The sequence below is a fragment of the Muntiacus reevesi genome, chromosome 2 (assembly GCF_963930625.1).
Source record: "Muntiacus reevesi chromosome 2, mMunRee1.1, whole genome shotgun sequence".
NCBI classification, from domain to species: Eukaryota; Metazoa; Chordata; class Mammalia; order Artiodactyla; family Cervidae; genus Muntiacus; species Muntiacus reevesi.
The window spans coordinates 20567532-20592453 of NC_089250.1; the positions used below are offsets into that span (position 1 = coordinate 20567532).

Sequence of the window (24922 nt, forward strand, 5' to 3'; positions counted from 1 at the left end):
TTTATTTTATCTTATTTTACAGAGGCTTGTTGCTAATGTCTAAAGCTATAATTGATTTTTGTATGCTAAATGTGTATCTTTGCAGAACTGAGATATTAGTTCTAACAGTAGCCTTTTCATAAGTTTTTTATGACTTTAAATCTGGAACATGTGATAAAAGACAGTGTTATTTCCAAACTTCCTTTCCAAACTTCAAGCTTTTATTTATCTTCCTTGCTGGTTAGAACATCCAGGACAATGTTGAGAGTAAGTGGTGGTCAGATACATTTTGCCTTGCTTCTGATTTTAGAGGGGAGCATTCTGTTCTCTATTAAATGTGATGTTAGCACTTTGCTCCTTGGAAGAAAAGCTATGACCAACCTAGACAGCATATTAAAAAGCAGAGACATTACTTAGCCAACAAAGGTCTGTCTAGTCAAAGCTATGGTTTTTCCAGTAGTCATGTATGGATGTGAGTGTTGGACTATAAAGAAAGCTGAGCGCTGAAGAATTGATGCTTTTGAACGGTGGTGTTAGCGAAGATTCTTGAGAGTCCTTTAGACTGCAAGGAGATCCAACCAGTCCATCCTAAAGGAAATCAGTCCTGAATATCATTGAAAGAACTGATGCTGAAGCTGAAACTCCAATACTTTGGCCATCTGATGCAAAGAACTGACTCATTGGAAAAGACCCTGATGCTGGGAAAGATTGAAGACAGGAGAAGGGGGAAGACAGAAGATAAGATGGTTGGATGGCATCATTGACTCGATGGACATGAGTTTGAGTAGGCTCCGGGAGTTGGTGATGGACAGGGAAGCCTGGCATGCTGCAGTCCATGGGGTCATAAAGAGACGGACGTGACTGAGCGACTGAACTGAACTGATAGCTGTATATTTTTAATGAACAGTTTTATCAGTTTAAAGATGCTTTCTTTCATTCCTAACCTTCTAAGAGACTTAATCATGATTGGATATTAAATTTTGTCAATTGCTCTGTTTGAATCTGTGAAGAAAATCAATCAGTATTTCTCCTTTAATATCTAACTGTAGATAGTACCTTAACTGATTTTCAAATCTTAAACAAGGCTTTGCATTCTTAGAATTAAACTCACTTGATTAGAATGTTTTATCCTACCTATATATTGCTAGATTTTAGGTATAATTTTCCTGACTATCTTTACTTTTATATTAGTGAAAAGCATTGTTCTGTAACTTTCATATTTGATAATTTTTCTTATACTGACCCCTCATCTTTCATAGTATACGTATCATATATATTTGTAGACTGGCTTTTTATTTCATCTCAAAGAAATTTAAGTTACTTTTTTAAAAAAAAATGCTTTAAAATTATATTCAAAATTATTTTTTAAAATACTGCCTGTCACATAGTAGGAGCTCAGTAATTGTCTCCTAAATAGATTAATTAGAAAGGCAAATGGAATTCCCACAGTATGGGTGTGCAGAATGTCATCCCATCAGGGTGCACAAGGCAGTCAACCAAGACTGGGTCAGGAGGCCTGATTTGCAATATCAATATCTCCAAGAAAATGTACAAGTGGACAGTTACTCATAGATTTGACTATTTAGAGGCATTGTATATCTCGTTTATATTCTCAGGTAGAAGAAAAATAGATATGTATAGGAATATAATTATTGTTTAAGAACTTAACTATTATAAACATATATGTGATTAAGTCAAGAACAGTATTTGTATAGTTACAATAATATGAACACCAAGTATAGATTTAACAAAAAATTATAACAGTTCATGAATATTTGGAAGAGGGAAGAGAAGTATATGTGTTGGAGAAGGAAGTAGCATGACTTATATCCATACTCTGTAGGATGAAGTTGAAAATGGAAAAATCAAGAATTAACATTGTAAATACCTTATTTAGACATATTGGAAGTTATCAGATAAAATAGATGAAAGTGAATGTATATAAAGTAAGACAATGTAATGAGTGTAGGATGAGACATGGGCTACTTGAAGTAGTCTTCAACTTTTAAAACTCCATTTATATATATATATATATATATATATATATATAATTGAGACTATTTATAATGACTATATAAGATTATTTTCAGTTTAATACAATCATTAGGTTGCTCAAGACTTGAATTACCAGTCAAATCATGTATTTTTCATTGTGATTATAGTCTTCATCAATAAACTAAAGTAAGATCATTGATGATGATAAAAGGAACATTCTTGTGAATTAAAGTTCCCTAGCCAAATGATTATTCTTTTTTTTTCCCCCATTATTTTTATTAGTTGGAGGCTAATTACTTTACAATATTGTAGTGGTTTTTGCTATACACTGACATGAATCACCATGGATTTACATGTGCTCCCCATCCTGAACCCCCCCTCCCATCTCCCTCCCCATCCCATCCCTCTGGGTCTTCCCAGTGCACCAGCCCTAAGCACTTGTCTCATGCATCCAACCTGGTCTGTTGATCTGTTTCACACTTGATAATATATGTTTCGATGCTGTTCTCTCAGATCATCCCACCCTCGCCTTCTCCCATAGAGTCCAAAAGTCTGTTCTATACATCTGTGTCTCTTTTTCTGTCTTGCATATAGGGTTATCACTACCCAAATGATTATTCTCAAATGGACTTTTAAAGATTAAAATTCTTAGAAAAGATGAGTTTACACTTATGGGGGAAAATAAGCCAAGCCATTACTGAAATTTATGTTCTTTCAGTAGACAACAGAAAGATAAAAGTTAACTTCAATTTTTTTCCAGTAGACTTATTTCTTGCATTGTATACTATTCTAAACACATACCAAAAATGAATGACAAGATAAACTGTAAGGGAAAACATCTCTAGAAAAAAAATATTTTTAATTAATTAATTTATTTATTTTGCTTTACGATATTGTATTGGTTTTGCTGTACATTGACTTGAATCTGCCATGGGTGTACATGTGTTCCCCATCCTGAATCCCCCTCCCACCTCCCTCCCCAATATAAAATTTTTTAAAGAAATGACTTCTAAGTTTCTCACACTTCAGTATATGTTATTCCTCGTGTGTGCTGTGTTCAGTCGCTCAGTCATGTCTCACTGTTTGCAATTCCATGGACTGTAGCCCCTCCAGGCTTCTCTCCACGGGATTCTCCAAGGCAAGAATACTGGATTGGATTGTCATTGCCACCTCCAGGAGATCTTGACCCAGGGATCAAATCCGTATCTCCTCCATCTCTGCATTTGCAGGTCGATTCCTTACCACCGTGCCACCTGGGTCTTATTCCTCACTTTAAATTAATTGCCCTTGGATCTACAGGCAAAGCATTATTCACAATGTTTTCTGAAAATTATGAATATCAATTAGCCAAGATGCTTTGGCAATTATCACATAGTTTTGTGACTCTGATCCAGATGTCAGAGCGAATGTATAGGTCAACATGGAAATTGAAAAATTGGGATTGTCTTCTGATTAGATTTGCACTGAATATACAAGAACACAGGACTTCACTGTGGCTCAGATGGTAAAGAATCTGCCTGCATTGCAGGAGACCAAGGTTTGATCCCCTGGAGAAGGGGATGGCTACCCACTCCAGTGTTCTTGCCTGGAGAATTCCATAGACAGAGAAGTCCATGAGGTTGCAAAGAACCAGAACACACCTGAGTGACTAACTTTTCATAGAAGAACACACATTTATCAGTTCAAAACAGTTTCTGACTAGTTTATTTCTCCCTCAGGTTGGATGGTGCAAAAGCAATTGAACTGAATGAAATGCAGTTCTTTACTGATCACTTAGCATAAATTATTGTTTGTACTGGAAATTGTTTGAGAAGCTATTTGTGAAGCACTTTCATTTTGGCATCTTTATTGTCTTTCCAAAGAAAGTCCATTTAAATACATGCATGCGTTAGCTACTCTTTAAAATGTTGTCAATGACTTAGACTGCATATATAAACACATACTACTATTTCTTTTAGTGCTTTAGTTATTTAGACGGCATACATAATACAATAAAGTAGTGATACAGAAATTCATTCTCTTATAATACAGAGGACATTTTAATATACTGGAAATTATGCTGTATAATCTAGCTAGAATATATATGTATATTAATGTATATTAATACAATTGCCAATTTCAGATAAATTAAAAATTTCAGCGTAATATTCTTCGTGATAGGTTTTCACATTGAAGATTTGAAGATTGGGACTTCCTGGCAGTCCAGTGGTTAAGACTTTGCCTTCCAATGCAGGAGGTGTGAGTTCAGTCTCTGCTTGGGGAGCTAAGACCCCACATGCCTCATGGCCAAAAATCCAAAAACATAAAACAGAAGCCATATTGTAACAAATTAATAAAGGCTTTAAAAATGATCCACATTAAAAAAAAAAAAATTTGAAGACTGAGGCAAAGCCCTGTAGCAGAAATGGTAAAGGCTGATTTCTGTTTTCTGTTTGTTATTGCAAACCTAGTTAGTATATTTTCTGAAACTCTAAATATGTTTTTAGTGGAAGTTACATCCTTTTCTTTTAAGTTGTAATGTATTTTTTAAGTGATTTGAGGAAGCATGTAAATAATATTTATATTGAAGTATATATACACATATATGATGAGATTTGCTGGTTAGATATATCACTCCAACAATTGTATGGAAAACAGGTTCAGATGGGCAATAAAGATGGTTACAGTCATCACAGTCTTCTCTTTTGAGGTAGAGATGGTATACTCAAAAGAGACCCCCATCTGACTCTGCAGTAGTGTCTTTCTGACACCAAAAGGTCACAGGTACATCTTTAGAACCTTTACCTCCCCCTTGGTCAATAATAGAGGAAGCCTTGGCTACCTTGGCACCATGATAAACATTCCAGGAATTTCTCAAGAATACATGGACTTGGTTCATCAAAGACATGGCCAAACTAATGTCCACTGGGTGGCAGCAGCCATCCAGCCCCAAGAATTACTCTAAAAGACTCTTGCCTTGGACCAGTAATCAACCAGCAACCAGTCTTTATTGTTTATTTTGTGTCTGTGTATGAATGTATTATTCTTTAAGGAAGACTTTAAGCTTATATAGAGCAGGCTATATATTGTACATTTCCTGCCAGACACCACATGAATTGGCCCCCAATTTAAGACACATATTTTAAAGATGGTACTGATGGGCCTGTTTGCAGGCAGCAATGGAGATGCAGACATAGAGAACAGAGTTTTGGACAAAGGGGGTGGGGACGGGAGAGGGTGGGATAGATGGAGAGAGTAGTATGGAAACATATAAGTTACCATATGTAAAATAGATAGCCAGTGGGAATTTGTTATTTGACTCAGGGAACTTAAACGCATGCTCTGTGACATCCTAGAGGGGTGGGACGGGGTGGGTGGTGGGAGGGAGGTTCAGGAGAGAGGCAACATATGTATGCCTGTGACTGCTTCATGTTGGTGTATGGCAGAAACCAGCACAGTATTGTAATTATCCTTCAATTGAAAAATAAAACTTTAAAAAGATACATATTTTAAAAGAATATCATTTATTGTAGATGACTTTAAAATGAATCTTAATGATTTTAAAGAATATCTTTATATTTTGCCTCAGTGTATTTGAAACATATAATCTAGTTCATTTGCATCCTCGTTAGGTTATTCTGAAAACCATCATAATATCCCACAACAGGTCGCTTTATTGTAATTAGAATTATTTGAATAATTCATTGACTAAGGTTTGCACGTAGATAATAAGTGGTGAGTTCTTATTATGTCCGTCGCAGGTGTAGGTGGTCTCTTTGTCCCAAACACATTCACTGAAAGAATGAACCTGGTATTGGCTCCTGAGATGTGTGTCCCCTTGATTCAAAGAATCCTATTAGGCTAAATGATCTCTATTGATATTTCTGCCTCCAGTAATTATTGTTATACTTGGTTCTTCATTATTCTTAATATTATTAGTCTTATGAGACCGAATGTAACCAGAAACGACTGTAGGCGTAGACACACAGGAATAGCTTTATATGTTTTATGTCCACTGTCAGTCCTCTGAATTGGCGCTTCCTTGGAAATTCAGCTGGACCAAAGGAAGCTGTCCCTGGTTAATTACACATTATACTTTGAAAAATGGGTACTGTCTGGCAGGTGATAATGCTTTCTGGATTCTGCATTAAAGTTCACCATCAGACTCTGAACCACAAATAGCAATGCTATATAGTGGGAAGAATATTGAACTTGAATTTTTTTAAATGAGTTTTAGCCCTTTGCCAGCTCAGAGTTAAAAATAGAGCCTTAAGTAAGTCCCTTCACCTCTCTGTGTCAGCTTCCTAACATGTTAAGTATCAAATGAAAGAGACTAGCTAATTGAAACCTAACTAGTCTTACTGCCTCTAGTCACTGCCAATTTCAGGTCATTGTTCAGTTTAAAAAGATTAAACCTTCTAGAACCATACTCTGATCACATTGCTTCTCTGCCGAGAATTACTCAATAGCTCTCCTAAGCTAAAAGATAAATTTCAGACTTCTTAGATGGATATTCCATTTGGTTCTATTCAGCATATGTTTCTTGAGTAGATATCATATATATAAAAATATTCTAGGCTCTAGTGATGCCAAGATAAACATCATAAGCCTCTTGCTCTACTGTAAGGAGTTTAGGATTTAGTAAAAGAGCATCCTTGTAAATGAATAATGATTTTTAAAAATCTTACAGTGTACTATAACATTATGGTAAAACATCAGTGTTATAAGGGTCCCTCCAAAATAAATGATAAAATAATAATAATAGTAATACTGATAACAACTATCCTTGTTGATAGTCTGCCATGTATGGTACACAGGGAACTCTTTGGCATTTTAGATGCACTTTTCTGTTTGTAAGATTATCTTACAATGATATAACTCAATGAAAACATGACTTAGCAAAAATTCTATGGATACAAATGAGATTCAGACTCATATTTGCTCAATTATAACACCCATGCCCACTGTATTCATTTTATATTGTTATCATAACAACATACCACAAACTCAGTGACTTTAAAAGAAAACAAATGTATCTCATAGCTCTTTAGGTCAGAAGTCTGACATGAATCCCACTGAGTAAAAATCAGGACACTGAGTGTCCTTAGGAATGCATTCCTTGCAACAGGCTCTAGAAGAGAATCTGTTTCTTTGCACATTCAGGTCTTTGGCAGAATTCAGTTCCTTGTGGGTGTAGGGCTAAGGTCTCCATTCCCTAGCTGGCTGTCAGCTTCAGATCATACCCAGTGTTTACAGGCCATCCATGTTCCTTGGCTAATGACCCTCTTGCTCCATCTTCAGAGCTGATAATAGTGGAGCAAGTCCCTTTCATAATTTGACTCTCTTCTGCCTCTTTTTCAGTTTTTGTGCTTCACTCTTCTGCCTCCCTCTTTTGCTTTTAAAGGCTTATGTGATTAGATCAGGACTACCTGGATATCCCAGGGTAATAGTCCCATCCCAAGATGGCTACCTTTAATCACATTCACCAAAATCATACACCTCCCCCTGCAATGTCACACACAAATTACCATTTCACAGGTTCCCCCCAGAGATTTGGGCAGGGACATTGTAATGAGTCATTGTTCATACTACCACACCCATCTTTATCATTTTTCCTAGAGAATGAGGGATCTAGTAAAGTGAGATGCTTGATCTAATGGAATTGTAGATTTTCTTTGGATAGAGATATACTTAAAACTAGGAAGAGCATGATTAAGGACTCAGGGACATAAAGGTCCATGTGTGTTTGTTATTTATTTACTGACCACACCTTGCAGCATGCCGGATCTTAGTTCCCAGACCAGGGATCGAACCTGCACCCCTGCTGTGGTAGCAGAGTCTTACTTGCTGAACTGCCAGGAAAGTCTCGGTACATGTGTGTTTAGAAGGATGGACAGATACCTGTTTTGAATGAAAGAGAGATGATGTAGTAATGAAGATTTGAGATAATGATTTAGAAGTTGGGATGGGAGTGGCATGTGAATGTCTTTGAATGATGTGCTCAGGAGCTTAGACTAAATTCCATTAAATTCAGAGGAAGTGTTCTGATCATGACGAAGACAGCTGAGAATCCTGTATGATCATATCTGTACTAAAGTCCACATATGAATTTCAGAGTAGGAGGACATACATTTTGAGTTCTGACCCAATTTTGACCAATTTACTCTCTACATGATTGTTCTTAAGGTTTGATGCAAAACAGGTATAATCATATATACATGTGTGTATAGAACTAAAGAACCTCTTGATGAAAGTGAAACAGGAGAGTGAAAAAGTTGGCTTAAAGCTCAACATTCAGAAAACTAAGATCATGGCATCTGGTCCCATCACTTCATGGAAAATAGATGGGAAAACAGTGGAAACAGTGGCAGACTTTATTTTGGGGAGCTCCAAAGTCACTGCAGATGGTGATTGCAGCCATGAAATTAAAAGACACTTACTCCTTGGAAGAAGAGTTATGACCAACCTAGACTGCATATTAAAAGGCAGAGACATTACTTTGCCAACAAAGGTCCATCTAGTTAAGCCTATGGCTTTTCCAGGAGTCATGTATAGATGTGAGAGTTGAATTATTAAGAAAGCTGAGCACCAGAGAATTGATGCTTTTGAACTGTGGTGTTGGAGAAACCTCTGGAGAGTCCTTTGGACTGCAAGGAGATCCAACCAGTCCATCCTAAAAATCAGTTCTGACTGTTCATTGGAAAGACTGATGTTAAAACTGAAACTCCAATACTTTGGCCCCCTGATGCAAAGAGCTGACTCGTTGGAAAAGACCCTGATGCTGGGCAAGATTGAAGGTGGGAGAAGGGGACGGCCGAGGATGAAATGGTTGGATGGCATCACCGACTCAATGGACATGAGTTTGAGTAAACTGGGGGAGTTGGTGATGGACAGGGTGGCCTGGCGTGCTACAGTCCATGGGGTTGCAAAAAGTCGGACACGGCTGAGCGACTGAGCTTAACTGAACTGAACTGCTATGTACATGTATATATATTTCTATAGGTACACACACATATGAAAGTGCTTTGTAAATTATCAATGTTATATTAGTTTGGATCTCAAAGTTGACTTATTTCTTATCCACAAGCATGCTGTGAATTGTACTTATTATCATACCACTTGTTGATTGCTGGAAAGACGTTTTCCATTCTCTGTGATTCTTCCATGAATTCTACTCTTCTTTTTATGGTAGTTAAGTACTCAACTCCTCTCTGGAGTCATCACTGGTGACCCCAGTGTTACATCTGCTGTTATCACTCATCTTTCTTAGAATTCACTTATGCCATTCAGTTCTCCCATCATATACTGAATTATATTCTCAGCTAACCTCTAGTATGCATTGCTCTTTATAAATTCTGTTAGGACAAAGATGTAGTCTTGGCTTCTTCTTATTTCTTAGTTTTTACATTTGGCCTAGGATTTTATGTAATGAGTTATAATGAAAAATAACACAAACCTCAGTGTTAGATCCATTTGTGTCTAAATCCCAGCTCTGCCATATACCAATAATGGGAATTTGCACTTGTTAATTAATATTGGTGTAAAATCAAGGTAATATTTATTTTTCAATGTAGTGAGAATTAGAGATAATATGTATAAAATGCCCAGCATTGGTTGACATTCAATTAATTTTAGCTATGGTAATGACGTGAAAATGAGAGTCATTCAGCTGTGTATGACCCTTGGTAACCCCATGGACTGTAGCCCACCAGGATCCTCTGTCCATGGGATTTCCCAGGCAAGAATACTTGAGTGGGTTACCATTTCATTCTCCAGGGATCTTCCCAACCCAGGGATCAAACCCAGGTCTCCTGCCTCAGAGGCAGATTCTTTACCATCTGAGCTATCAGGGAAACTACAATAATGAAAGTGATGACTATTAAACAGTGTTTTTCTTTTTAACCAAGCATGTGTTCACCTAAATTTGGTTTTATATATTTATTTACACAGTGATCCATGTTTTCCAAAGCATCTTGCGATCATTTATTTATATTTCAGAACAACCGTGAAAGTGAAGTCAGTTTTAACAACAGTTTTAGTAATGGAAAATTTTTGTACAGAAAGGTTAAAAGAAGTGATTAAGACCAGACTTTGAATTCTATGAGTGGATCTTCACGTGGTGAATTTGCCTGCTATGCTTAGTTAACTATTAGCAGTTAGCCTTCTGTCACCAAAACTGGAATTCATATTCCTAAAACTATCGGACATTTGCATATTTTCATCAAAAATTTTCGGTGCCTTGATTTTGTAGCAGACAATCTGAAAAAAGAAAACTAGACTGTCTCCTGCCAATTTCTTTGTGTGTATGTTATTTTCCCTTGTATTTTTCAAATACTTTGGGAGGAAATGATTTGTTTACCTTTGATTACCTTCATTACTTAAATTCTTTCAGCTTTCATTCCACTTCTCATCTCGTCTCCCTCAGTGTATGACTCTTCCCCCTTCTCTTTTTAAACACATCATGTGTGTGGTTCTATGTGTCAGTAAACTTCAAGGAAAATTCAGCATTATCCTTCTCCAGAGAGAGCACTTAAATACGGCAGATAGTTAATATTTGCCAATGTGTGCTTTGCTGTGATGATGTCTTGGTGAATGTATAGATGTCGAAGCCACTTATACCTCCTCCAGCTCAATTTTCTCATCTAAACAAAGGAATCGTGGTCTCTAATCCCCCTGGGAATTGAGATGAGGACAGTATAATACATATAAAAATAAGGTATTTCTATTATTATCTATTATGATACTAATCTTTTTCTTGTAAATAATAATAGAAGTGTATTCTGTCTCAAATTTTCCTCCTCTCCTGACTTGAATAAATGGTTAACTCATTCAGCCAATTTTTCATACCAAAAACCTAAAAGTGTTCTTGACTTTTCCCATACTGATTATTTACCTTTGAATCTACCAGAAGTTTCTGTGGGCCTGTTTTCTTTAACATATTTCCCAATTTCAGCCACTTTTCACCATCAACTCAGCTATGCTTCTAGAGACAATCTTGACAGCTCATAGGGGTTGAGTATTCACTATGTTCCAGGCATTGCTTACTTAATACTCATTCCTGTGTGTCTGAACCTACTTCATCCCTAACCATAAGAGCCTCCTAGTGGGTCTCCTTTTATGTATTCATGCTATTCTTTCCATGTACCAATCAAGAAATTTTTTAAAATTTGTTTCTGGGTGGTATTCAGCTCATTTCAGTTCAGTCGCTTAGTCGTGTCCAACTCTCTGCGACCCCATGGACTGCAGCACACCAGGCCTCCCTATTCATCATGAACTCCCAGAGTTTACCCAAATTCATGTCCATTGAGTCAGCGATACCATCCAACCATCTCATCCTCGGTCGTCCCCTTCTCCTCCTGCCCCCAATCTTTCCCAGCATCAGGGTCTTTTCCAATGAGTCAGCTCTTCACATCAGGTGGCCAAAGTACTGGAGTTTCAGCTTCAACATCAGTTCTTCCAATGAACATCCGGGACTGATCTCCTTTAGGATGGACTGGTTGGATCTCCTTGCAGTCCAAAGGACTCTCAAGAGTCTTCTCCAACACCACAGTTCAAAAGCATCAATTCTTCAGTGCTCAGCTTTCTTAATAGTCCAACTCTCATATCCATACATGACTACTGGAAAAGCCATAGGCTTGACTAGATGGACCTTTGTTGGCAAAAAAAAAAGTCTCTGCTTTTTAATATGCTGTCTCAGATTGGTCATAACTCTTCTTCCAAGGAGTAAGTGTCTTTTAATTTCATGGCTGCAGTCACCATCTGCAGTGATTTTGGAGCCCCCCAAAATAAAGTCTGACACTGTTTCCCCATCTATTTTCCATGAAGTGATGGGACTGGATGCCATGATCTTGGTTTTCTGAATGTTGAGCTTTAAGTCAACTTTTTCACTCTCCTCTTTCACTTTCATCAAGAGGCTCTTTAGTTCTTCTTCACTTTCTGCCATAAGGGTGGTGTCATCTGCATATCTGAGGTTATTGATAGTTCTCCTGGCAATCTTGATTCTAGTTTGTGCTTCTAAGTTTGTAACTAAATTCATTGTATTAGGCTCTCTTTATCCTTTGATTCTATCTGGTTACCCATTTGATCACTTCAGTTCTTACTGAAGAGAAAGTATTAAAATGCCATTAACATGTACCTTACATACAATGAAATATTAGTCATAAAAAGAAATGAATTTGAATCAGTGTTAGTGAAGTGGATGAGCCTAGAGCCTGTTATACAGAGTGAAGTAAGAAAGAGAAAAGCAAATATTGTATATTAATGCATATATGTGGACTCTAGAAAAATGGTACTGATGAACCTATTGCAAGGGAGGAATGGGGACACAGATGTAGAGAACAGACTTGTGGACACAGCAGAAGGAGAGGCTGGGACGAATTGAGAAAGTAGCACCCATCGTGTGTAAATTTGTACTTTAGCCTTCTTATCCTTAGTTACCACATTTGAAAATGGAGGTAATGTTTCTTATAATGTTATTATGAGGATTAGGGATGATATTCATAAAATGTCTAGCACAAAGCAAAGCATATAGGAGGTGATTGATAAGCAACTAATTTTACCATTTACTTTAAAATTGCTCTTCACTCATTTTAACCATATTTTAGTATATATGCATGCTCATATATTTAATACTGTCATATGTATATATACAAAATTATACACACATATATATAATCTGTGACTTATGGAACAAATATGTAACATACATACACACAGGCATACACACAGACATACACACAAAAGTACTGAAAACTAGTTCCACCCTAGGTGGACAATACATATCTGAAGGAAAGGGAGCCTATATTTTAATCTTGTTTTAAAAGGATTTTGCACTCAACTCACTATGAATGATATATACTAAGTAAAAAATACATAAACTAAAGCAAATTCAAACATGGTTTGGTTTATCCCAGTTAATTTTAGACATAATACACTGAACAAATGGGAGTAGCATTTAGGCACACAAACCCTGTGGATCTGCTTTGCTTCCTATTAATAGAATTTAGCTTAAATGGTCTGTTGTATATTTCCCTTTGAATTAGATAATTGCCTCAGTTTCATTACATAGAATTTTTGTTAACCAGGACAATAGGGTTTACAAATGGAAACTGCTTTGTTATAGGATCAAATTATATAAAGGTAGTATTAATTTGGGATTGTGACTATAATGAATTCTGCCTATAGAAGTAATAGGTAAATCTTTGCTTAAAGTATTGAAAATGTGTGTTTTGAACAAACTGAATAGCTACTGTCACTATCCAAAACAAAAGGAGAAAAACCCAGAAGTATTTGACATTTTCATCACAGCAAAACAGGTCCGAGGTGACTGACTCTGTATAATTTTCTCAGTCTTGTATCTCAGAGTTCATCAGTTCAAACACAGTCCCGTGCCTGTTATCCTTGTGCAGCAACCAGAATAGCAAGTCATTTTCCACTCAGCCATCTTCTAGGAGGGCTTCCCTGGTGGCTCAGTGGTAAAGAATCCACCTGCCAAGTAGGAGATGTGGGTTTGCTCCCTGGGTCAGGAAGATCCCCTGGAGAAAATGGGAATCCACTGCAATATTCTTGCCTGGGAAATCCCATGGACAGAGGAGCCTGCTGGGCTACAGTTCATGGGGTTGCAAGGAGTCGGACACAACTTAGCAACTGAGCATGCACTATCTTCTAGGAAGCTCTCAGTCATCACTATGCTCTTCTCTTTGTTTTACTCAGCCCATTCATTCATTCACTCATTCATTATTTTGTTCAGCCAGCAAATGTATAGTGAGCACTTTGAAGTGTGTGTCTATTTCAGTCCCCCGTGGACCCTACTGACTGGCGGTGGAAAGAGTCAAATGCCAATAACCACGCAGACACATATAACACAGAGTTATGAAAAGTCCTTTGAAGAAGAGCTGCCTTCTTTGAAGGCAGGTTATAACCTTTGAAGAAGGTTATAATAGAAGGATTTGATCAATCAAGGCTTCTTGCAGGAAGTAGAGATTGATGATTTTCAAAGGGCGAGTTGTTGAGGCAGATAGGTGGTCCAGCTTGCGTAAAGTGTCTGTGGTTGGAGGGGCTGGATGAAGGCCAGTAGGTTCATGGTGGGAAGTTGAGGGGAAGAGCATGTCAGAGAGGAGGCTGGAAAGGTGAGCGGCAAACAGACCTTGAGTTGATTCTCTGTCACCTTAGCAAACTTGGCCTTTCCCCTTACTGTGATAGAGCACTTCATTCCTTATAACTCCTTTTTTAAAACTGAAATTGGATTCAATTCTCCCTTAATTTCAACATTTCTTCCATAGCCATATGGAGTAGAGTGTATTTAGTCTCCCACTTCCCATTAACCATGGTGTCCAGAAAATTGTCAACATTCTTGCCACTAACTCCAGGCTAATACTCCTCAAAGGAACTTCAGTCTGTTTGGGATTTCCCAATTATAATATAACTTTACAACTATAGCCCTTTCTTTAACCTGGAATGAGGCCCTGGTGTGTTCAGGCCTTTGTTCTCATCAATTTCTTTTTAAAATAAAGCAAACTTCTGTTTCATTACACACACACAGTATTACCAAAAAGGAACAGAAATTAAAATTTTTCTTTTGACTTTAGTCTTTGTTCCTATTTCCAGAGGAATTGTTCACTGCTTATGTATCTTTCCAGAGACAATCAATAAATACACCAGCACACATGTATGTTGAGGTTGTGTATATATTCCTCTTTTTCACTTTAAAAATCTTATTGTTCATTTGCAGCCAAAGTAAATTTCAGGTGCATCAAAGGTTTGAAATCTTTTGAAAATGAAATCTTATACTCATCATACAGTCCTGGAAAACATATGGAAGGTTTTTATTTAGTATGGGATTGTCAAAAGTCATAAAAGGAAGGATGGAAAAATTTGACTGCGTAGAAGTACAAAATACAATTTTCCTAAAGTGATTTCGATCTTGAGATTTAACCATAGGTCAGACTTGTATCTCTAGCTTCGTCTTATGGCAACAGCTCCATTTGCAGTGTCTTAGATAAAAGTAATTATCCTTAAATTCTCAAAGCCTCTACTCGGTACCCTGAAAGACAGTAAAGAATTGTTTTACATTTCTTGAAAGCAAAAATAGGACTTCAGAAAACAGAGATGCTTAGTGATCTAGCTCATTCCTTTATGTTACTAAGTATGATACCCTCAAAATCAAGGTATATAAATCATTCACGACCAAGACATTAGAAATGTTCTCCAAGTCAGAATTATTAAGAAACATGTATTTTTATAGGTTCCTTTGTAATTATTTAAGTGTTCTTCTAAGAGAGTTAGAGTTAATTGAAGGTGAGCATGCAATGTTAATGTAATATTTCTCAAATGTTAAGTATTAAAACTGAGTAAAAGTTGAGGAATGAACTGTTCTGACAGTGTATTTTGAATGAACATGAGTGGTAACTGTGTTAGTGTAAATTTCGTCGTTCTGGTCAAGACTGTTTGAAAAGTACTCTTTGAATATTTGGATTGCTGCTATTTGGAATGAAGAAGTGGGAGCCTGCAGGCACAATATTTTTATATTTTCTCCAGCTGGCAAGTTGTTCCCAGCTGAGGGCTGGGTGAGCCTTTGGCTAGTAAGCCTTGCCCAGGAAGCACAGAAGTACAGAATGCTGCTCTTCTCAGCTAGGGCCTCTGCAGCACTGCAGTCACAGCCAGTTGGAATCATGTTAGAATTCCACGTTAAGCTGGAATCCTTAAAACCTACAGGCCTTTTCTCTGCCTAGACTTCCCTCCATGTTTCTCCTTCATTTCTTATTCCAAATCACAGTTCCTCTACTTTTTTTGTTGTTGTTGTCTTTCGTTTGTCGATTCTTTAAGGCCACCACTATCTATTTTATGGAATTTTTTCCCCACATGTTATCTCCATGCTAATAACATTAAAGTAGGTCCCACAAACCTTGATATTTTCAAGTTTTTGCTGAAAATTACTAAAGGGAAGTATCAAGAGGCTTAAAAATAACAAATAGGAAGGCCTTTGAAGTCTTTTAGCATCTCCCAAAGCAATTGGTCTGCCATGGTTTACCTACTGCAAAGACAATAACCAGAAAGGTTTTATTTTCTAGCCTCATATCACCCAGAAGGTTTGGTTGCTCCACTGAACTCTCTTGCCATATAAATAGAATTGCAAAGTGAGATAAAGAAATGCATCTCCTGACATTCAGGACCTGGTCTGGAACTGTCAGCTAGGCCTTGAGGTTGTTATGAGCCGGTGCTTCTCCTCTTTTAGTATAAACAGTTTCACAGAGCATAAGCATCAGACATAGATTTTCCCCAAGTTTCTAGTTGCTTATGGCTGGAGAATAATTCTGTACCTTCTTACTCTTTCTTATATATGTGGTTAGAGTCAAAGTCCTCTCATTACTTATTTTGATGTTGAAATTATTTCTGATTTGACCAGTAATTCAGCCTTTCATCATAATGATGTAATTGTTTTGAGCACTTTTCTAATTTTCGGCACACACACAAAATTCCCAGGCTCATCTTGGACCTTCTTTTCCTTAGGCCGAAATAGACCATTTTTCCAAGAAGACCTAGTTCCTTGTAATGGGGAATAGTATTTAAATATTGTAGAGTTTGGGACAGAGAAGTGACATTCAATTTATATAAAATATCTCCATGGTTTTTCTTGGTAAATATTTTTATTGAAGTATAGTTGATTTATAATGTATTAATTTTCTGCTGTAGAGAAAAGTGATTTATATAGCTGTGTGTGTATGTATACATTGCATTCTTTTTAATATTCTTTTCCATTATGGCTCATCATAGGATATTGAATACAGTTCCCTGTGTTATACAGTAGGACTTTGTTGTTTATCCATTCTATATATAACAGCTTTCATCACCATCATTCTTTATTGCTTAATGTACCATACAGGGAAGTGGTTGGGTACAGAGATCAGGAAGGAAAGTGTTGTAATAAAATCACACACAGAAAATGATAGTGGCTTGAACCAAAAGTAGTAGTAACATCACCTCTCGTTACAGAGTAGGATTGAAAATTGACACAATTCACTGAAAGATTATATATGAGTTTTGAGATAAAATATTATATATGAGTACAGTATTATATATAGATATATATTATTATTTAGAGAATGAGGAGGGGAAACTGGGGAGAGAGTTATGCTGGTTAGGGGATAGGACCTGGATGAAGATTTCTGTGCACAGGTAGGGGCTGATATATTTGGGATCTTCTACCATTAGGACTTCCCTGGTGGATCAGATGGTGATGCATCTGCCTACAATGCGGGAGACCCAGGTTTGATCCCTGGGTGGGGAAGATCCTCTGGAGAAGAAAATGGTAACCCACTCCAGTACTCTTGCCTGGAAAATCTCATGGGAGAAGCCTGGTAGGCTACAGTCCATGGGGTCGCAAAGAGTCAGACACGACTGAGCAACTTTACTTTTCTTTATTTACCAAGAGGGGGAGCACCTGGGCTTTCTTAGAAAACCTCATTTTGTGAGTAATGCCATCCTGGTGTGTAGTCTGGTGTTATCAGTCTTAATACCTGAACCAAATTTTGGACAGCGGTCTACTTTGAAACTGAGGTTAGTCCTAAGCTCTAGGAGTTGTAGTAATAATATATGTAATATTTTATCTCATAAATCTTATGTAATCGTTCAGTGAATTCTGTCAATTGTCAGTCTTATAATTAGAATATATCTTATCACCTCTAAGACTGATGACACCATATACATACCAAGATGCTTTGAAAATTTACATCCTAGATGTAAAACATATGGGGAAAGGCTGTCAGTCATTAAGTCATACGTTAAAAAGTGGAGTCAGACTTCCAATACAGAGCTCCTTACAAGACGCTTTTCTCTCCAAGCAACTGGAATTATAGAGCTGCCATTAACACAGATGGAGAAAACTGTTCAGTAAGGAAGTTTGAAGGGGAAGAATCAGATTTTGAATTTAAGCATACTAAGTTTCAGAGTCTCTGAAGTTTACATGGGAGTTTTTTAAATTTCATAATATGTTCTTCCTTACAAAATCAAGGGCTTCCCTTCTGCTCAGATGGTAAAGAATCTGCCTACAGTGCGGAAGACCTGGGTTCGATCCCTGGGTTGGGAAGTTCCTTGGAGGAGGGCATGGCAACCCACTCCCGTGTTCTTGCCTGTAAAATCCCCATGGACGAAGGATCCTGGCAGACTACAGTCCACTGGGTCACAAGGAGTCAGACACGACTGAGCGGCTAAGCACAGCACACAAAATTAAACTGCCATCAGGAGGGTCACTGCCTAATCTAAACAGTATTTTTTTCTGTAAAAATGAACACAGTTTCATCAGATCCTTAATGTAAATCATTTAAAGATATACACCCTACTTTTAGGTAGCTGATTTCTTTGGACAAAACAATAGGCATGGAAAATAATTTAGAAATAGTTAAATAATATTAGTTGATAGCTTCCCTTGAATTTATCAAAAAATGCTGCTTATTGTTTTATGGATAAGAGCACATTATCACAGTGAAATTTTCTTTATTAACCTAGAGGGCTGTCTGTTCAAATTAATCTTGTGTAATATTTGAATTATTGTATTTTAAATTATGCAGATATTTATGTTTTATAAATATAAAACAGTGATTCACATTGTGACTACCTTAAAATATTAGCTGTATTGATTGTGTAATATTTTGCCTCATGTTTCCACTTAGAGGCATGTCCAAATTATTTTCTTGTGTGTTTTAAAATAATTAGATTTTAGCTTGACCAAGTTGCTTTGGAGAAAAACATCTTCAAAACCAGTAAATTTGCTTTTATTCCCCAGACAAATTGAAATTGACAGAATCAATACAAATGTCAATAATATAAAATCAAATGATCTAGTAATTTCTCAGGTTCTCAACAGATCCATGAGAAATAATGCATCTGGTAGTCAACACCAGTGTTTCATCCCTCGTTGATCTTGTGTCTTATGGTAGTAGACCTACCACTGTTCTTCAAGTCAATGGATTTAAAAAATAATTCTGAAGACAACAGACCTGGATCCAAATTGCACTATTCCTCTTGAAAATTCAGCAAGTCACTAAATATCTATAATCCTCAGTTTTCTCATCTATAAATGAGAGGGTTAATGTAAGTGATCTCCATTTCTGTGTAGTTCAAAAATGCTTTAATGTTACAATTCTCAGTCAAGCTCTGTAATTGAAACAGCAAAGGTCTTTTGTCTTACCCTCCAATCTGCCGGCTGAACTGGGCACCTAAATAAAAATAGTTTAATCTTACACTGCAAGAAAGGAAAATGTTAGCAATTAACCTAGAAGACAAGAAAGTTTTGTTAGAGATAGAATGCATAGTTGAAATTTGTTTTCAAAGGCATTACACGTATAAAGGCCATTTAATTAGGCAATCTTGAACGTGCAGTCCAAGAAGAGCTTAGCACACAACATGGCTGGGAATTCTCAGCACCAGTTCTTCCCTGCTAATCTCTACCCAGCCTTCCATTCCTTTCCTGCCACTTCTTCCCTCTTAGCCATCTGTTTTCTAAAATGTGAGACTGATCGAGAACATAAAAGCTTTTCTATGAGATTCTATCAGCAGCAGTTTCCAGTTCTCAGAACACCTTCCATTAAATGTCTGAATCACCTCCTTCCTCTAGTCCACATTAGTCCTCAACCTCCAGACACTCTCTCAGGCCATGGAAACTCCCATCTAAAAATGAAGTAGGAAGTGGTATTACCAGGTCCCCTAACTGGCCAACTAAGGAGGAAGGAAGACAAAAATTCAAGTACTATAGAGTCACAAAGCAAATGGGAAGCTGACGTCACCACATCAAAACTTTTCCTACTGAAATATTGTCAACCACGGTGGTTATGTTCTATTGAAATATTAGAGCAGGATATTTATCACTTGACTGTGCCTATTGAACTAGTTTATTATTTCCAAAACAGTTTAACTAATTCATTTGACTTATATTTACTGATTGCCTGTGAACGTTCAAACACTCTTCTAGTGATAGAAACCAGAGGTCCCCAACCTGTTTGGCACAAGGGAACGATTTTGTGAAAGATAATTTTTCTGTGGAGTAAGGATGGGGGTATAGTTTCTAGATAATTCAAACCCGTTGCATTTATTGTACACATTATTTCTATTATTATTACATCAGCTCCACCTCAGATCATCAGGCATTAAATCCCAGAGATTGAGGATCCCCAATATAAACAAGTCTCTCTAATTAGTTTAACTTTTTACTATTATTTTTTTCTTTTTTTTTTTTGATCAGTAGACTAAAACTCATCAAATATAGGAATGATCCAGTCACATAACTGATGACTTATCAGTATCAGTTCAAACTCAGGCATTCAAAAGCATCGTGCTTTATCTTAAAGTTTGTAGAAAAGTCTTTATGGATAACATTGCTTTGTAGGAAAATTGCTCATTAAGTTCCATATAACTATGAAATAAATAAGCATTTTGGAGGAAAAAAATCTGTTGGAAGGTTATATATTAGTTGTATATTCATGCCCCTGCTTCTGAGGAAGTGTGATATATGTTTGGCTTCTGATAAATAGTGGAGTGCATGGATACTGATGGAATGTACCTTCAAATACCCCATGTTACATAAGTCCTTACTACCCTGAAGATCTTGTTTCAGGATTAAAAATAGAAAGCCTCTCTTTGGTTTTCAGATCTGATTTATCTCTTTGAGGATAGCTCACAGGACATGCTGCATTTGAGGACGATTGGAGTACATTCCTAGATCAATAAAATGATTGATTTCATTTTGCATGATGCTTGTGAATGAGCTATAGACCAGAACCCTAGAGGAGATTAGGGGAGAGAGACGCAGAGGTCAGACACTCCAAACTCCTAAGAACACCATGTTTTTTCACGTATTAAAGGGATCTACTCTTCCTACTTTTTAACCTCATGAATGTGGTAGGAGTGTTTCCTCATCCTTTTTGTTTGTTTTTCTTTTAGGTTACTGTCCACTTGGCTATCGGGAATGTCAGAATGGCAAATGTTTTAAACCGGAGCAGAGCTGTAATTTTGTAGATGACTGTGGAGATTATACTGATGAAAATGAATGCGGTGGCTCCTGTACTTTTGAAAAAGGCTGGTGTGGTTGGCAAAACTCCTTGGCTGAAAACTTCGATTGGGTTTTGGGGGTTGGCTCTCCACAAAGCCTAAGACCCCCCAGAGACCACACACTTGGAAATGAAGATGGTAGGTTATCAGGTTGTCCCAGTTACTCTAATCTGATTCACAGTGAGCATCACATTGTCTTTCCTGAGAGCATCAGAGAGACCACCGTGGTGCCAAGGCAACTAAGTCAAACATTTAATGAGTACCTTTGTCTCCCAGGACTGCATAGCAGACAGCCTCAGACGGGGTGGTGTTAAAAGCAGACATTTATTGTCTTACAGCTTGGGGGCTAGAAATTTGAAATCACGGTGTCAGTAGGGCTGGTGGTTCCTGTTGAGGACTTTGAAGGAGGATAATCTATTCCTTGCCTCTCACTAGCTTCTGGTAACTATGGACGCTACTCAGCTTGTAGTTGGGACTCTCTTCCTGTCTTTGCGTTGTTTTCCCTCTGTGTATGTCTCGATGTCTAAATTTTTCCTTTTCATTCCAATAATCTTATTGGACTAGAGGCTACCCTCATGATTTTATTTTAACTTGATCATCAGCAAAAACCCTATTTCCAAAGAAGCCCACAGTAACTGGGATAGAAGTTAGGACTTTCACATTTTTTTTGGGGGGGGGAGACACTATGTAATATATAACAGTGAGTAATTAAACTTGAATATTGCTTTGATAATTGTAGATAGATAATAACATAGGCTGTCCTCAGGTACCTTTTCGAAATGATGCATTTGTAATCAATAACCTTGAATTCTACTATTCATGTGATCAGTGGCAAGTCATGTAACTTTTCAGATTCTCAAATCTCTCCTCTGTGCAGCGGAGATAATAAAATTTGCCCTGGAGTTGTCAAGATCAAGGGAGATGGTCTGTATTTGAGGACAGGCAGTTAGAAAGCCCTAAAGGTGCTATGCAGATGCAGCTGTAAGATCATCTCTGTGAAGGGTGCTTGGAATGGCTCATTTTTACAGTGAGCTGAACCTATTTCTCAGATTCTTTGGTCAAGGAGCAAAAGACATTAGCAGAATAAAGAAGGGATCTTGAATTCCTGGCTGTTACAGAGTAAAATAAAGGTGTTTAAATATTGAAGTTTCACAGGCCTATGATAAAATAGGGGCTTCCCTAAAGAGCCCGCCTGCACTGCAGGAGACCTGGGTTCAATCCCTGGGTCAGGAAGATCCCCTGGAGGAGGGCATAGCAGCCCACTCCAGTATTCCAGGAGAATTCCAGGAGAACCCCCATGGACAGAGGAGACTGGTGGGCTATAGTCCATGGGGTCGCAAAGAGTCAGACGTGATGGAGAGGCTAAGCACACAACACATGATAAAACAGAGCTCTCCAAGCCAGACCAACCAAGCCAAAGAAAGGAAGGTCTGAGTCCCATTCTAACACTCAGCTCTACATATGTAAAATGTTGTGGATATTTGGATAAATAAGTCAAAAACTCAGTATCTTTCCTTGTATGTTGTATATTAAAATTCTCAGCATTTTATTTGTGCACTCAAAAGGTGACTTTTTGAAAGCATGTCATATTTCTCTATTTACATTTCATAGACAATCTTCGCATTGTTTCACAGTAACTGGATAGTTTGGGAAGTCCATGAAATGATTTCTGTAACTGTCTCATTGAGTCCTTGGCATAAATATTCTGTCAGATCAGTTCATCTGCACACTGTGAAGTACTTTGCTAAAAGCACAGACAGTTGGAAATTGTTCTGTCAGTGAGCTGGAGGCAAGGCTATTAGATTTCCTCTCTCTTTCAAGTAGAAACATCTTTGGCAGTTGAGATCCTATGAAATGTAATTAAAAACCCTACGATAGAAAAACTAAAATGATCCTCTCCATGTTATTTTGGCATGATCTGAATTTCATCTTGTTCCCAGGTCACTTCCTGTATCTGGAAGCTACTCCAGTGGGCCTGCGGGGCGAAGAGGCACACCTCAAGAGTGGTCTGTGGCAAGAATCCAGCACTGCCTGCACCATGAGCTTCTGGTATTTCATATCCACAAAAGCCACAGGGTCCATTCAGATCCTCATTAAGGTAAGATTTCATTTTGTGATGCCTCTGAGCTTCGCGAAGTTTCCTACGGTTAGCACATGGCCAAAGGAGTTTATCACAACTCTGCTGACCTGGCCCTGGGAGGCCTCCTCCCATCAGAGGGCGATGCTGCTTATGGTTCAGATGTTTTGGGGAATTTGGTAAACTGGGCACTGGAATCAGCTTTGAGCTCAATATCATACAACCATCATACAACAGGTTGTAACACAGGTTGTAACTGACTCCCTGAAACTCTTTGTGATAACAGTTAGTCTAAGACCCACAAGTTTCTTCTCTCTGTTTAGATATTTCCTTGCCCATCCTCCTCACTGAAAGAATCTAGATGATTTATACATCTGAAAGGAGAGTAGCTATCCATTGTAATTAATATATGAACGATCATTAAAGAAATTAATGTGAAACATTCTGGTCCTACGTACAGCATACAAAGGACAGGAATGCTCAGGAGAATGATCAAGGTATGATTACATTGAACCGCTTATTAACTATGACACAGAAATGCATTTTCTTACTGTGGATTAATTAGATGTTTCTGACAGGGCTTTAATTTAGTTTAACAGAGTGACAGTGTTTGGGGAGCAAAATAACGAAGCATATATTAATATTAATGAGACTTGGTTCCTATACTTTGACTCTTTGGCAAGTTCCAGCAGCAGCAAAAAGGAGGGGTGTGTGTGTGTATGTGTGTGTGTGCATGTACACATGTGTGTGTTCATTTCAAGAATCTCTTTAGAATTCCAAGAAAGCTTACTCTGAAAACATGCTTTTGGGGCCCGTGCTGTTTTCTCACACATGGGCTTTGGTGAAGTGCCCCACACTGATGGACAATGCCTGACCAGAATATCAAAGGCCTCATTTGTCTGAATAGCTCATGGCGGCATAGTTCATGTTTTATCTGAAACCTGAGTTAACTTTATAATTTAGGAACCTTCTATAATAATGCAGAAAAGCCTGCCTAATAAAATACATGCAGAAAATACCACAATGATTAATTCTTATGTTTATATTCTTATATTTAAATATGGAAACTTACTGAAATACAGTGCTTAAGTATATTTTCCAGTACTCTATTGAATGTGACACTGGGTTATATGGTCTGTACTGTTAAATAACAAAACTTCAACTGAGTAAATTTAAAGATCAAATTGCTTTGTTGAACGATTCATGAATTGGGCAGCATCCCATGTGGCAGATAGAAAGGAATTCTGCCAAGTTATAGAAACAAAAAGGTTTTCAAAGGCAGACAGGGTGCAGGAAAAGGAAATTATTAGCCAAAAAAAAGAAATGCATTGTTTCAGGGAAGGTCCTCTCCTAAGGAGGATGGTAGGGTTCTGTTGGACAGATAACGTCTCTAGTGCTGACTAGTTAAGATTACATTCCTGAGGGAAGTTGAAACTGCAGTTAAATTAGATATTATGGTCTTAGTTTGCTGTCTTGGTGCTTAGTACAAGTGACTCCATTTTGAGCAAGTTGTCAAAAGTGCCATGTGAAGGGTTTGATGCACTGGATTTGGCTTTTATTATTTGCTTCACTCATATTTACATTTCTCTTCTCTTATAGTAACAAGCTTTACATTACTATAAGAAGCTTTACTACAAAATTATACTGATTTGACATATATGTCTTCCTATCAAGTCACATTGAGCTCCCATATTCCTCCCAATTCCCCTGGACATTTAATAGCAACTTTAAAGACCTATATTCCTATTGTATTTAAAAAGTGCCTATTATTATTTACTTATATTTTTTACAAAGAGAAATCTTTCATACCATATATTTTATGTTCGTGAATTAGGGCAATCATTTCATTTT

At 37.4% G+C, this 24922-nt stretch overlaps 1 protein-coding gene across 1 annotated transcript in view; it reads left to right on the forward strand.

Moving 5' to 3' along the window:
* Positions 1–24922, forward strand: part of MALRD1 (MAM and LDL receptor class A domain containing 1) — a 512511-nt gene that overhangs the window by 236893 nt on the left and 250696 nt on the right. Inside the window, exons 27-28 of the mRNA XM_065919555.1 lie at positions 20887–21132; positions 22935–23092. Of these exons, the coding sequence (XP_065775627.1) occupies positions 20887–21132; positions 22935–23092 (404 nt within the window). The remainder of the gene's footprint in view (positions 1–20886; positions 21133–22934; positions 23093–24922) is intronic.